We start from the raw sequence: 12606 nt of genomic DNA on the forward strand, positions 1-12606 counted from the left end.
GGGGGCAGGAGGGTTTGTTGTTATTCAATGCACTACTCTGATGACAATAGTGCCTTATTTCCTCCTCCTGCCCGGGCATCTTAACTTGTAAGTTGACATGCAGGGAAATTTAGGAGATAATCTGTCTAAAATGTGACGGTAAGTGTTCATTTGGAGGTGATGGCATGGTGGATGTTGTGAAATATGAGAGGTCAGGGGAGTGTTCAGATTCGCCCTTCTCGCAAAAGAACCATTTTACTCAATATGAAAATTAATTTTCCTTTTATTTTTTTCTTTCTAATAACACATCTTGGGGAAAATGGTGGATTTCACACTGGAGAAAAAAATTATTTATGGGTACTAAAATACATTGAAATCTTGTAAAAAAATAAATAAATAATAAGTAATAATAAAGAACGTGATTTTGCTGTACCAAGAAAGCATTTGTGAGTTGCTAATATCATTGAGAGTTTTTTTTCCAGAGATAAATAAAATGTGAGTATTAATATAGATGAGAAAATATATTCAACTGGCCTTTAGCAATTAAAATATTTTTATTACCATCTTTCATTTCATTAAATATCTAAGAGAAATTGTTTAAATTCCCCTTGCGATGATTCCCTTTTTGGTCCAAGAGCCGAGCTTCAGTTTGACTCTGTGTCGGTGTTGTGATGCCCTTGGAGCAGACCCCAGGTGGCAGACCTCCTTATTACTCCCCGGTTTGACTCTGTGTCAGTGTTGTGATGCCCTTGGAGCAGCCCCCAGGGTGGCAGACCTCCTTATTACTCCCCGGTTTGACTCTGTGTCGGTGTTGTGATGCCCTTGGAGCAGCCCCCAGGGTGGCAGACCTCCTTATTACTCCCCGGTTTGACTCTGTGTCGGTGTTGTGATGCCCTTGGAGCAGACCCCAGGGTGGCAGACCTCCTTATTACTCCCCGGTTTGACTCTGTGTCGGTGTTGTGATGCCCTTGGAGCAGACCCCAGGGTGGCAGACCTCCTTATTACTCCCCGGTTTGACTCTGTGTCGGTGTTGTGATGCCCTTGGAGCAGACCCCAGGGTGGCAGACCTCCTTATTACTCCCCGGTTTGACTCTGTGTCGGTGTTGTGATGCCCTTGGAGCAGACCCCAGGGTGGCAGACCTCCTTATTACTCCCCGGTTTGACTCTGTGTCGGTGTTGTGATGCCCTTGGAGCAGACCCCAGGGTGGCAGACCTCCTTATTACTCCCCGGTTTGACTCTGTGTCGGTGTTGTGATGCCCTTGGAGCAGACCCCAGGGTGGCAGACCTCCTTATTACTCCCCGGTTTGACTCTGTGTCGGTGTTGTGATGCCCTTGGAGCAGACCCCAGGGTGGCAGACCTCCTTATTACTCCCCGGTTTGACTCTGTGTCGGTGTTGTGATGCCCCTGGAGCAGACCCCAGGGTGGCAGACCTCCTTATTACTCCCTGGTTTGACTCTGTGTCGGTGTTGTGATGCCCTTGGAGCAGACCCCAGGGTGGCAGACCTCCTTATTACTCCCCGGTTTGACTCTGTGTCGGTGTTGTGATGCCCTTGGAGCAGACCCCAGGGTGGCAGACCTCCTTATTACTCCCTGGTTTGACTCTGTGTCGGTGTTGTGATGCCCTTGGAGCGGCCCCCGGATGGCAGACCTCCTTATTACTCCCTGGTTTGACTCTGTGTCGGTGTTGTGATGCCCTTGGAGCGGCCCCCAGGGTGGCAGACCTCCTTATTACTCCCCAGTTTGACTCTGTGTTGGTGTTGTGAGTGGCTGTGATGCGCTTGGAGTGGCCCATGGGTGCCGGTCCCCGGTTGTATTACTCCTTGTGATATTGCTAACCTGTCTCCCCAGCGGTGTCTCCTGCCACTGCTCCCATCTTCCTTCCCCCCTCTCCTTTTTAATATCAAGTTATTTCCGTTTTATTGCTGTACTTCAATTACTTTTGGCAATGGCATTAAATTCTTCCCCTTGCAGAGGTGTATAATTGCACATTGCATTTGAAGAGGGAGGACTTTGGCGTGCCGTCCTTTTTAATCATTGCTCAGGTGCCGTTTCAGATTTTAAGGTGGGCTTGTCCTGGAAGGTGCCGCCCCCCTAAAGCCAGCGCTTATTTTGGTACCCTTCTAACAGAAAATGGGGTGAAAATGTTTTCCTCGTTTTTTTGTCCACACAAAGCTGTGCTTGTTTTTTATTGGTGAGTGAGGCAGAGGGCTGATGGTGTCTCCTGCTAGTGAACAGCCTAATAGCCGATATCAGTAGGAGCAGCGTTTCCACTGTTTTCTTTCTCTCATTCTCTCCTTGATAGCTGACGGTCCTAATGTTCACTTCATGGCTCCCAGTCAATTTAGCTCGCCGCCTTGAGTTGTATGGTAATGTATTCCACTGACATTCTACTGTATTATTACCTCAGATATTGTTTCTTGTACTGACATTCCATTCGAATATTAAACTTGTCTATTGATACACAGTGTTTATACAGAGTGACATTTCATACTGACAGGTAAACTGTCTGCTTTGTTTCGTTGTTAAGGTCAAGTTGCAGACTGTTAACGTGCCAAATGCAGGCAACGTCCCTGTCCACTCTCCCAACTCCGGGCCCAGACCGACATGCTGGGGGTACATCAGGTTTATCACGTTGGCATTTCAAGTTAAATCGGCACCGACGCTGCCCTCACGTTAACGTGACTGCTCTGCGCAATCGTGCACCCCTTCCCTGGATGTAGTTAAGAGCAGAGCAAATGTATTCAGGGCAATGATCCACAGTAATCTGGTGACAAATGCTGTTATTCCTTTAACAAGCTCATTTAGGAGTAATTGTCTCATTACTGACACTGAGTGCAAGGATCTTGGCATTGCGAAGTAAAACAGTTCAGTATGTGGATGTGAGTATATATATATATATTTTCCACTTATTGAGGATTAAGGATTCTTTATTTTTTTGTTTTTCCTGGTATTCTAAGAAAGAAGTAATTAACGTGGTTTCGTTCTTCAGAGTAGAGTGAACGTCATTGTTGTGATGACGATGGGTTCTCGCATGGGTCTCTGAGTTGTACTGAGCGTACAAGGACACCTCACCCTGACACAGCATGCAGCAGCGACATCAGTGACAATAGAGAGTTGTGTTGACAGTACTCCTGGCCCTGATCTCTAGATTCAACTGTCTTAGGTGGTAAATTCAGAAAGCAGTAGCAGAATTGCTTTGAAGGTTGTCATGCAAGCATACACTAGGACAGATAATGAATTGAGTTGAAGCAGTCAGTTTGTACAGAGCATATATTTTGAAGCTTTTGGTTTTTATGTTTCACTGATGATCTAGTGCCGGGATCTGGTGGTCGTACATTCATCTGTTTCACTGATGATCTAGTACCGGGTCGTGGTGTGTGCACATTCTTCTGTTTCACTGATGATCTAGTACCGGGTCGTGGTGTGTGCACATTCTTCTGTTTCACTGATGATCTAGTACCGGGTCGTGGTGTGTGCACATTCTTCTGTTTCACTGATGATCTAGTACCGGGTCGTGGTGTGTGCACATTCTTCTGTTTCACTGATGATCTAGTACCGGGTCGTGGTGTGTGTAAATTCTTCTGTTTCACTGATGATCTAGTACCGGGTCGTGGTGTGTGTAAATTCTTCTGTTTCACTGATGATCTAGTACCGGGTCGTGGTGTGTGTAAATTCTTCTGTTTCACTGATGATCTAGTACCGGGTCGTGGTGTGTGTAAATTCTTCTGTTTCACTGATGATCTAGTACCGGGTCGTGGTGTGTGCACATTCTTCTGTTTCACTGATGATCTAGTACCGGGTCGTGGTGTGTGTAAATTCTTCTGTTTCACTGATGATCTAGTACTGGGTCGTGGTGTGTGTAAATTCTTCTGTTTCACTGATGATCTAGTACTGGGTCGTGGTGTGTGTACATTCTTCTGTTTCACTGATGATCTAGTACCAGGTCGTGGTTTGTATACATTCTCCTGTTTCACTGATAATCTAGTACCAGGCCGTGATGAGCATTTTCAAAGGTTTTTCTCCCTCTTTCTCTCTAGCTCGCAGCAGCCCCCGTGTCGGGAGGCCCCTGCAAACAAGCCGCCTGAGCCCGCTCTGAACTGCTCCTCCCCCCAGCCCCCCGCATCTCTGGCCCCACAGAACACACAGCTTCTGGAGCAGCTTCGACTCCTGGCCGCTGAACTGCGCAGTTCAGAGGACCAGCTCCGGCGCAGCCAGGAGGCCGAGTGTGAGGCCAAGGAAAGAGTGCAGAAGTGAGTCACGCCACCCGGCCGGCCCACACTATGCCCTTTGTAGGGATAAGCTGATAAGAGGACGCCCCGGCTTCGTTTGTCCCCTTCCCCTCCTCTTTTTCCCCCATGCTCCCCCATTGAATTCCATCATTAAAGCCTGGTTTACACTCTTCTCAAGCTTCCCTATTGTTCCCCTCGTCTTTCTACCCAACTTCTTGATACTTTTACATTTGTCAGTCAGCTATGCGGGAAGGTTTGAGCCACCTCCCCCCCCCCCCCCCCCCCCCAATCTGCTAATAAAACCCTGTTTGTACCATATTGCTATGTACATGCTGTTAAATAGGGGCGTGATGCTTCCCGGGGATCTACGGCCCAATGAAAATTCAGGTCACTGGTCATGTGATAAAGGGTCCCAGACAGCAGCAGCAGGCCTTGGCGGATGACGTGAACGGCCCAATACTGAGCAGTGTGGTTGCTCTCTGTCTATTTCACAGTGTCTGTCTGCACTGCCCCAGGTTTGGGCGGCTCGCCTTAGGCAGGGTGGGGTGGCTGCCTCACTTCTCGCCATCTCGGTTCTGCCGTTTCGCCATTTCATTTCCCAGTAGAAATTCCTGTAAAGCCACCCCCCTTTCCAAACTTACAGATGGTAGCTACACACCAAAGTTATCTGCAGCCAGTGATACCCATTTGTAAAGCCAGTACGGGTGTAATGGTACGTGAAATTCATGGTTCCGTACAACTTTCAGTTTAGGGTTCATGGTTCAGTGCAATTTCGCTCCAGCAGGGAAAACAAAATTGCTTTTTAATTTCTTAATTAGTACAACTGCACACATGATTATAAACAGAAATATGTCTGGTGATGTGTCTGAATAACAAGACGTAAAACATGCTATTCTGCACATTGTAAAAATAAATATGTAAATAAATAAGACTGCATCATAACAATCATAACAAACTAAGTCCTGTGTTCTTCACTACCGAATATAGTTGCATATCTGTAGCCATAAACACCCCTATAGCTTTAAATGCCATATCTGAGTTCAGTATAATATCCAACAGATAGTCTTGGGCCTAATTACTGTCCCTCTAGAATAATGTTTTCTGTGTTAAACATCCACTTGTGAATGAAGGTTCCTTCTGCATCAAGAAATGTATGCACTTCTTCATTTGTCCATGATTTCATTCATGTTTCATTGACCACGCCCCCTGTCCACAGAGCCCCGCCCCCCAGTGTGTGACTCCTCCTTAACCTCCATCTCCATACTCACAGTGGCCTGTTGCCCGGGTGGCCGCCGCCGTCGTGGTCGCTGGCCCTGCACACACTCACAACCACACAAGGGCTGCCCACACAAAGCAAACAAACCCTTAGCTGCAGCTCGCTCGGCTGATCTGTTTGCGTGATGAATTAGCAGGCTGGGTGGGGACTGAGGGATGTTGGGGGGGTGACAGTTTAGAATGCTGGGAAGACTTTCCTTTAGGTTGGGAATGCAAAAACACAGCTCTTTGCTGTTGCATTTAGAAGGTCCTTGGAAAGAATTCCCATCTTACTTCAAAGACCTAAACCCTCCCCAGTCTCAGATTATGCCACCAATCACAATGCCCCCCCATCCTAAAGGCAGCATTCTGGCTGAAGCTAGCACATTAGCCATCCGTGCTCACAGTCACCTCATTCATGCTGGACGGGTGGAGCAGGAGCAGAGCCCACCCCTCCCTCGTCTTCACACTATGCTGCTTTTGTGGGTGTCCTGTCCAAATCAGTGATATTGTGGGTTTAAAACGACGTCATTCTGGAGCTGGTGTGATGCTGATAGTTTCAGGTCTCTAATCGCATGAAATGAACGTGCGTCACTGTCCCCGTGTTTATCTGAGATGGATATCAGCCCCTTTCCCTGTTAATTTCATTATGTAAACTCAAACTCTTCCAAATGAATAAGGAAATACAAAAAAATGGAAGCAAATTTAAATACTACAATAATAATGAGTATTAATAAATTAATTACAATATTAATCTGTATTGATACATATTACATGTTAAGCTTAATTATATGAATGAAAAACTAGATCTAGTAAATAAATATATTGGACAGTTGTCTTGCTAAGGTATACAGTACCAGTCAAAAGTTTGGACCTACCCATAGAAAGGATTATTTGTACTAATTTCTATATTTTAGAATAAAGACACCAAAACTATACAATTTTATATATATATATATATATATATATATATATATATATATATATATTTTTTTTTTATTTTATTTATACCGTGTGTGTGTGTGTGTGTGTGTATATATATATATATATATATATATATATATATATTATACCGTATATATATATATATATTAATGCTGTCAAACGATTAAACATTTTAATCAGATTAATCACAGGGTTGCTGTGGATTAATTTTGATTAATCACGATTAAAATCATTCATTTTTAATCTATATTAATCGCATTTCATTTTGCATGAGCAAACAGACTCAAGAAAAAAGGGAATATATGTGCACTTAACATGTTTATTGAACATCTTGAACACGAGTCGGATGCATTCCATCTGCCACAGAAGTGCAATTCCATGGACCCATATCAAAAAGCAAGATTTTTTGCTTAGCCGGACAACTTGTCGGATTTAAAGTACCTCAGTTTAAATGGTCTTTATCTTCATTCACTTACAATTAGCCCCAACTACCGTAAATCCGACAAATAATCCAACTAATCATGAAATCCAATTCTATCCCAGTTAATTGCCATTGTTAGCAATATCAGTTAACACATTACGTGCGGTGCTTTATGTATAAAACTCCGTAGCAACATGTCCACAGATAAGTTGGACGGTATAGTGTGTGCGACCGATTTAATGAGCCACAAATGAGAAGTAGTGCTTAAACAGTATAAAACTACAACTTTCCCTTCTGTTGATAATGGGCGCAGCCATCTTGGATTCTGAACTCGGGATCCTCTGTGCTGCTCCGAGATATTTCTCGGATCTCCGAGAAACGGGAGCGCACGTGTCGTCACTTCCGGCTTCAAAACTCCGGAATCAAACTCGGAATACGAGTTCCGGGGGCAAATGGAACGCACCAAAACTGCCTGAAATGGGTTGACAGAGACATTTCAGGGATTTTGAGTCATTCTGCACTGCAGATGGGTTAAATGCGTTAAATTTTTTAATCAGATTAATCACGATGATGGATTAATCTGCGTTAACCCGTAAATTTTGACAGCCCTAATATATATATATATATATATATATATATATATATATATATATATATATATATATATATATATATATATATATATATATTAGGGCAACCCGTTAATTGTCAAAATTAACGGGTTTAAATTAACCCGTTAATTTTGACAGCCCTAATCTTTTTGATATGGGTCCATGGTATTGCACTTCTGTGGCAGATGGAATGCATCCGACTCGTGTTCAAGATGTTCAATAGACATGTTAAGTGCATATATATTCCCTTTTTTCTTGAGTCATTTTGCTCATGCAAAATGAAATGTGATTAATATAGATTAAAAATGAATGATATTTAATCGTGATTAATCTAAATTAATCCACAGCAACCCTGTGATTAATCTGATTAAAAATTATATATATATATATATATGTGGAATTCTGTACTGGCCAAAAAAAGGATTAAACAAAACAAATTAATTTGTTGGTGGTGAGGGCAGCGGTATGGGTTGGGACTCAGAAGGTTGCTGGTTCAAATAATCCCATGGCTGGAAGAGTTATCCCACCATTGGGCCGATGAGCAAGGCCCTTAACCCCAATTGCTCCAGGGACCGGGTCCTCTATTCCAGTTTAATGAGGTGTCCACCCAGGATGCTTTTCCAGCTGTCCTGAAGGAGGTGCCACATATGCTGAGCACCCACTGCCTGCTTTTCCTTCTCCTCCAAAATCATTTAGACTGGGTTTAGGTCAGGTGGCCATGTGATGCAATACTCTTCTTTGTAAGTGACTTGGCATGTCCAAACTTTTGACTGGTACTGTATATGCACAATCTAGCTTATTTATCTTGCATGAAAACATGTATAAACACTGACATTACTTTGGTTATGACTTGCATGTAGGCACAGCTGTCCTCCATTCACTCAAAAATGAAACCCGTGATCATGTCACCTAATAATGATTTATAAGCTGAATGATCAGGCGTGGATACGCATACATTTAGTTTTCTCCCTGCTTTAGTAGCGAATTTGGCGCTAATCCCCAAGCCCGACTTCACAAATACTCAACCGAATTAGAGTTTGGTGTTTCTTTGCTGCAGAGGAGCCACTATTTTTATCACTAAAGTGATGGTTTTGGACAAATACAGCAGCAGTTGCTGCATCACTCCTCAGAATATGAGTGAATCGCTGTGGTGCATTTCCTTCACAGCTCACATGCCTCTCAGACAGAAGCACGAGTGTTTACAGTCTTAGAATGGAAGCCACAGGCAGCGTCATCGTTTCCCCCCAGACATTTACTGGGGGAGGGGGGTGCATCACAAGCGAACGCGAGCTGACCCTCGCCCAGCTCGGCCCCCGGCCCGGGCCTCGGCGGGGCTCTGGGAAGCAGGGCCCACGCAGGACCCCATGGCATGGCGGTGAGAAGAATGCTGGGCGTTTGCGGGCCATGGATGGGGGGGGGGGGGGGGGTGACAGTACGAGGGCCTGGCTGGCGGGAGGAAGCTGAGAGGCACCCGGGAATGTGGCACCTGGGTGCCGGGCAGAGGCTCCATTGATGCAGGGGCTGAACAGAATGTCTAATGACCCGCCGAATCAAACTTGGCCGTGAGAAGGACACAAAGGCTCCTTTCATCAGGAGGCGGCCCGCAGATGGGCTCATGCTGACCTAGCTGCTGTATCCCATCATCCCTTGCAGCCACATGGACAGAGCAGGCCCAGTAGCCTGTAACTGACCTCGGTGTTGCTGTGCTCTGGAGGTGGTTTTATTAACAACTTAAAGACAATTTTGCAGCCCAGCTCACCCCTGCTGGCCAGTAGCCATCATGGCTCTGTGGCCATGTTTTCACGGTGGGTGAGTCGCTCAGAAAAGGCAGCCTTTTAAAAATCCGAGTACCCACGAAGTTGATAATGTGGTATTTGCAATTTTTGTGTGGATTCTAATAATAAGATTATTTACATGTGCACAATGTGGGTCTTTTTGCCGATCTGTGTCTACAGTCTAATCGCTTAGCCAGCTGTCAACCGGATTTGAAATTGCCTGCAGCAAAATTTGGGTGTGTCTCAAGCCGGGTAGCGATAGCCGACTGTAATAGGAATCATAAAAACGTCCTCCTGCACTGATATCATTTGAAGCTGCACATAAAACGGGCATTGTTCAGCATTAATGCATGCTTTCCTGTTTATTCTGCATTATTCCGGCCATAATTGTTAGTTTTGCGACACGCTGAATTCCTAATCAGGATTTATACATTTGCCGACTTCTCCCTGGTGTGTCTGTTTGGGGTTTACTGCCCCCTCTGCAAACACCGCATAGCAAATCTCCCCCCCCCCCCAAAAAAACGCTGGCACACCTTGGACAGCCACCCACTGAATTTGGGGGGGTTGGGGGGCACCAGTGGTAAGTGTGCAAACCCGATAAAGAGGAGGATGATGATATTTAGTGTGAGGGAGGGCTGGAATGGTAGTGCAGCTGGGATGCGGACAGGCTGTGTTCACGGGGGTGGAGGTGGCATGTGCATGTAAAGGACGTGTCTGTGGAAAGGTAGGACTGGACGCTTCCTTGGCATTTGGGTCAGCAGGCTGTGTGTGTGCCTGGACACCTCCCCACCCCCACCCCCCCACCCCCCCCCCCCCGGTGAGCTTTCCTAAATATTTTTCCCTAAACCCTTTCTAGTTGTGTTCCCCCTCCGCTTCCTAGTCAAGTGCTGTTCTTCCCCCAGCTCTACAGCCACAGACTCTGTTGTGTGCACAGCGTATTTTGTTACCAGCAGCGTGGTGGGCTATGGACTTTGGGTGCAGCACAGCAGACAACAGGCTGCAGGTGCAGCATGGTTGCTGTGAGTTCAGGAACTGGCTGTGGGTGCAGCAGGGTAGGTTTCACGTACAGGAAGCTGGCTTTGGGTGCACTGTGGCGGGCTGTGGGTGCAGGAAGCTGCTTCGGGTGCAGTGTAGTGGGCTGTGGGTGCAGTTTAGTGGGCTGTGGGTGCAGGAAGCAGCTTCGGGTGCAGTGTAGTGGGCTGTAGGTGCAGTTTAGTGGGCTGTGGGTGCAGGAAGCAGCTTCGGGCGCAGTGTGGTGGCTGTGGGCGCAGTGTGACGGGCTACGAGTGCAGGAAGCAGCTTCGGGCGCAGTGTGGTGGCTGTGGGCGCAGTGTGACGGGCTACGAGTGCAGGAAGCGGCTTTGGGCGCAGTGTGGTGTCTGTGGGCGCAGTGTGACGGGCTACGAGTGCAGGAAGCGGCTTTGGGCGCAGTGTGGTGGCTGTGGGCGCAGTGTGACGGGCTACGAGTACAGGAAGCGGCTTTGGGCGCAGTGTGACGGGCTACGAGTGCAGGAAGCGGCTTTGGGCGCAGTGTGGTGGCTGTGGGCGCAGTGTGACGGGCTACGAGTGCAGGAAGCGGCTTTGGGCGCAGTGTGGTGGGCCATTTGTCGTTCTTTTCTTGTCAGTTGTCAACCTTTCAGCTCCATCTGAAGATTGTTCTTCAAATGTTATAATTAACAACAATTTAAAGTATCTTTGCCACTTGGACCACAAAACGTTTTGAGGTATTAGGCAGCTAAAATAAACGTTTTATGTAATTAGTGAAATACGAATCAAAGATTGGGTTGGAAGGATTAATCAGTTTGGCTACCATTTTGACTTATACATGTACATAAAGATCATTATTTGTTTTATCCAAAGAATAAATTTTTACATGTTCTGATTTTTTTTTAATTATTCCTTATGAAGTTTCCAGTCTACTGGGTGCCTTTAAGTACTCAGATTAAATCATCTATATTCTGTGTGAGGAGAATAAACTTCTTTATATTACGACTTTCCTATATAGCTCTGTTGAACATCTTAGCTTCTTAGGTGTCTGCTGAAGTGACCCATACATCCGCTTCAGGTACTTAAACGTAACGGTGAATTCCAAGTATGTCAATAGCTTTTAGCGCCTCGTCCTGCAGAAACTCTGCTCTTTATTAAGCTGCGTGGCACTGCTGCTTCTCGCCTTGCTCGATATTGCCAGTGATTCTTTGGATATGGGGATAAGACGTTTCTGAACACATTTCAGATCCACCCTCTATAGTGAAGAAACCCCAGCTCCATACTTGGATTACTGCTTTGGCTTTGCCCGCTAATTTAAAGCATGCCAGGAGTTTCTCCTGCTTCATAAGTATCGCTGAGTTCTGCATTTATGAAGAGTGAGACGGCCTGAGCAAACAGAAGTGTTCTAAATGGGGGAATTTCTCATCAATTGGTTAATTGCATTTCCGAGAATTAATCATTGGCTGAGGCAGGCCCCTATCCCATGTTTCTGAGGGCTGTAATCCAATAAGTTTGCTTCGTTTGTCTCCAGCGTTCCAGTCGCTTTGGTTAATAACACCAGCACGTGCGTTAAAGCCTGACGTTAAGACCGCACCAGCTGGTAACAGCCTAAACGTCCATTATAGTAGTTTGATTGCCACTGAAAGTTCAGTCACGCTTTCCATATTTTGCAGATCTGCTAAGGTTTCAGATGTGCTTATTTCACTTATTTCCTGGCTTGCAGCAGAATTCAGATTCAAAACTTTGGAATTCATTATTTTTACTATGAGGTTACAGTCTTGATGTGGTCCAGTAGCAGTTACTATTTGTTACAGATACAAAATGTACTTCGTACACAAAAGAAAAACAAAAGAAGCTACCAGGTGGATGGAGGATTCAAATCAGCTCCTGAAACCTGTTGCATGGAGCTTCACAGAGATGGACATAATTACCTCTCTGAGTTTTCATTGGCCAGCATGTGTTTAGCTTGGTTATAAGATGAAAATGCTTGTCACTGTAAGGTTTCTTAGCAGGGAGGTGAATTTTCTAGCAAACACTCATTCAAGGGACCCTGGAGGTTTTTAAGCAAGCAAGATAGTCATTGAAAAAACACAGATCAGGCAAAGGGTGCGGAGAGGTCTGTCAATATCTGTGTGAGCACACACTAATAAAGCATCGCAAAACTGAAGGTTAATTACATGGACAAGATGCTGTTATGATGGCGGTGAACCTCCCAAACTGAGGAGATGCCCCTGCTTGGGGCCATACTGGAACTTTACGGTGTAACTGGCAAGGGGGCGACCCCATGACAGCAGTGTGGGGGAGCTCTGCAGGTGCTTCTACTGGGAAGTGCCTGACAGTTTTACAGGGACCTCTGTCACTCAAAGCTGCTTAGGTCACTCGGCGAAGCAGCCAATAAGAATG

General features: G+C 45.7%; 1 protein-coding gene across 3 annotated transcripts in view; it reads left to right on the forward strand.

Moving 5' to 3' along the window:
* The window catches only part of mipol1 (mirror-image polydactyly 1), a 70665-nt gene that overhangs the window by 56118 nt on the left and 1941 nt on the right, over positions 1-12606 (forward strand). For all 3 annotated transcript variants that reach the window (XM_023840306.2, XM_023840304.2, XM_023840303.2), the window contains one exon: positions 4019-4231. In XM_023840306.2, coding sequence (XP_023696074.1) covers positions 4019-4231 — 213 coding nt within the window. The remainder of the gene's footprint in view (positions 1-4018; positions 4232-12606) is intronic.

Source organism: Paramormyrops kingsleyae, chromosome 14 (genome assembly GCF_048594095.1).
Source record: "Paramormyrops kingsleyae isolate MSU_618 chromosome 14, PKINGS_0.4, whole genome shotgun sequence".
In the NCBI taxonomy this organism is placed as follows: domain Eukaryota; kingdom Metazoa; phylum Chordata; class Actinopteri; order Osteoglossiformes; family Mormyridae; genus Paramormyrops; species Paramormyrops kingsleyae.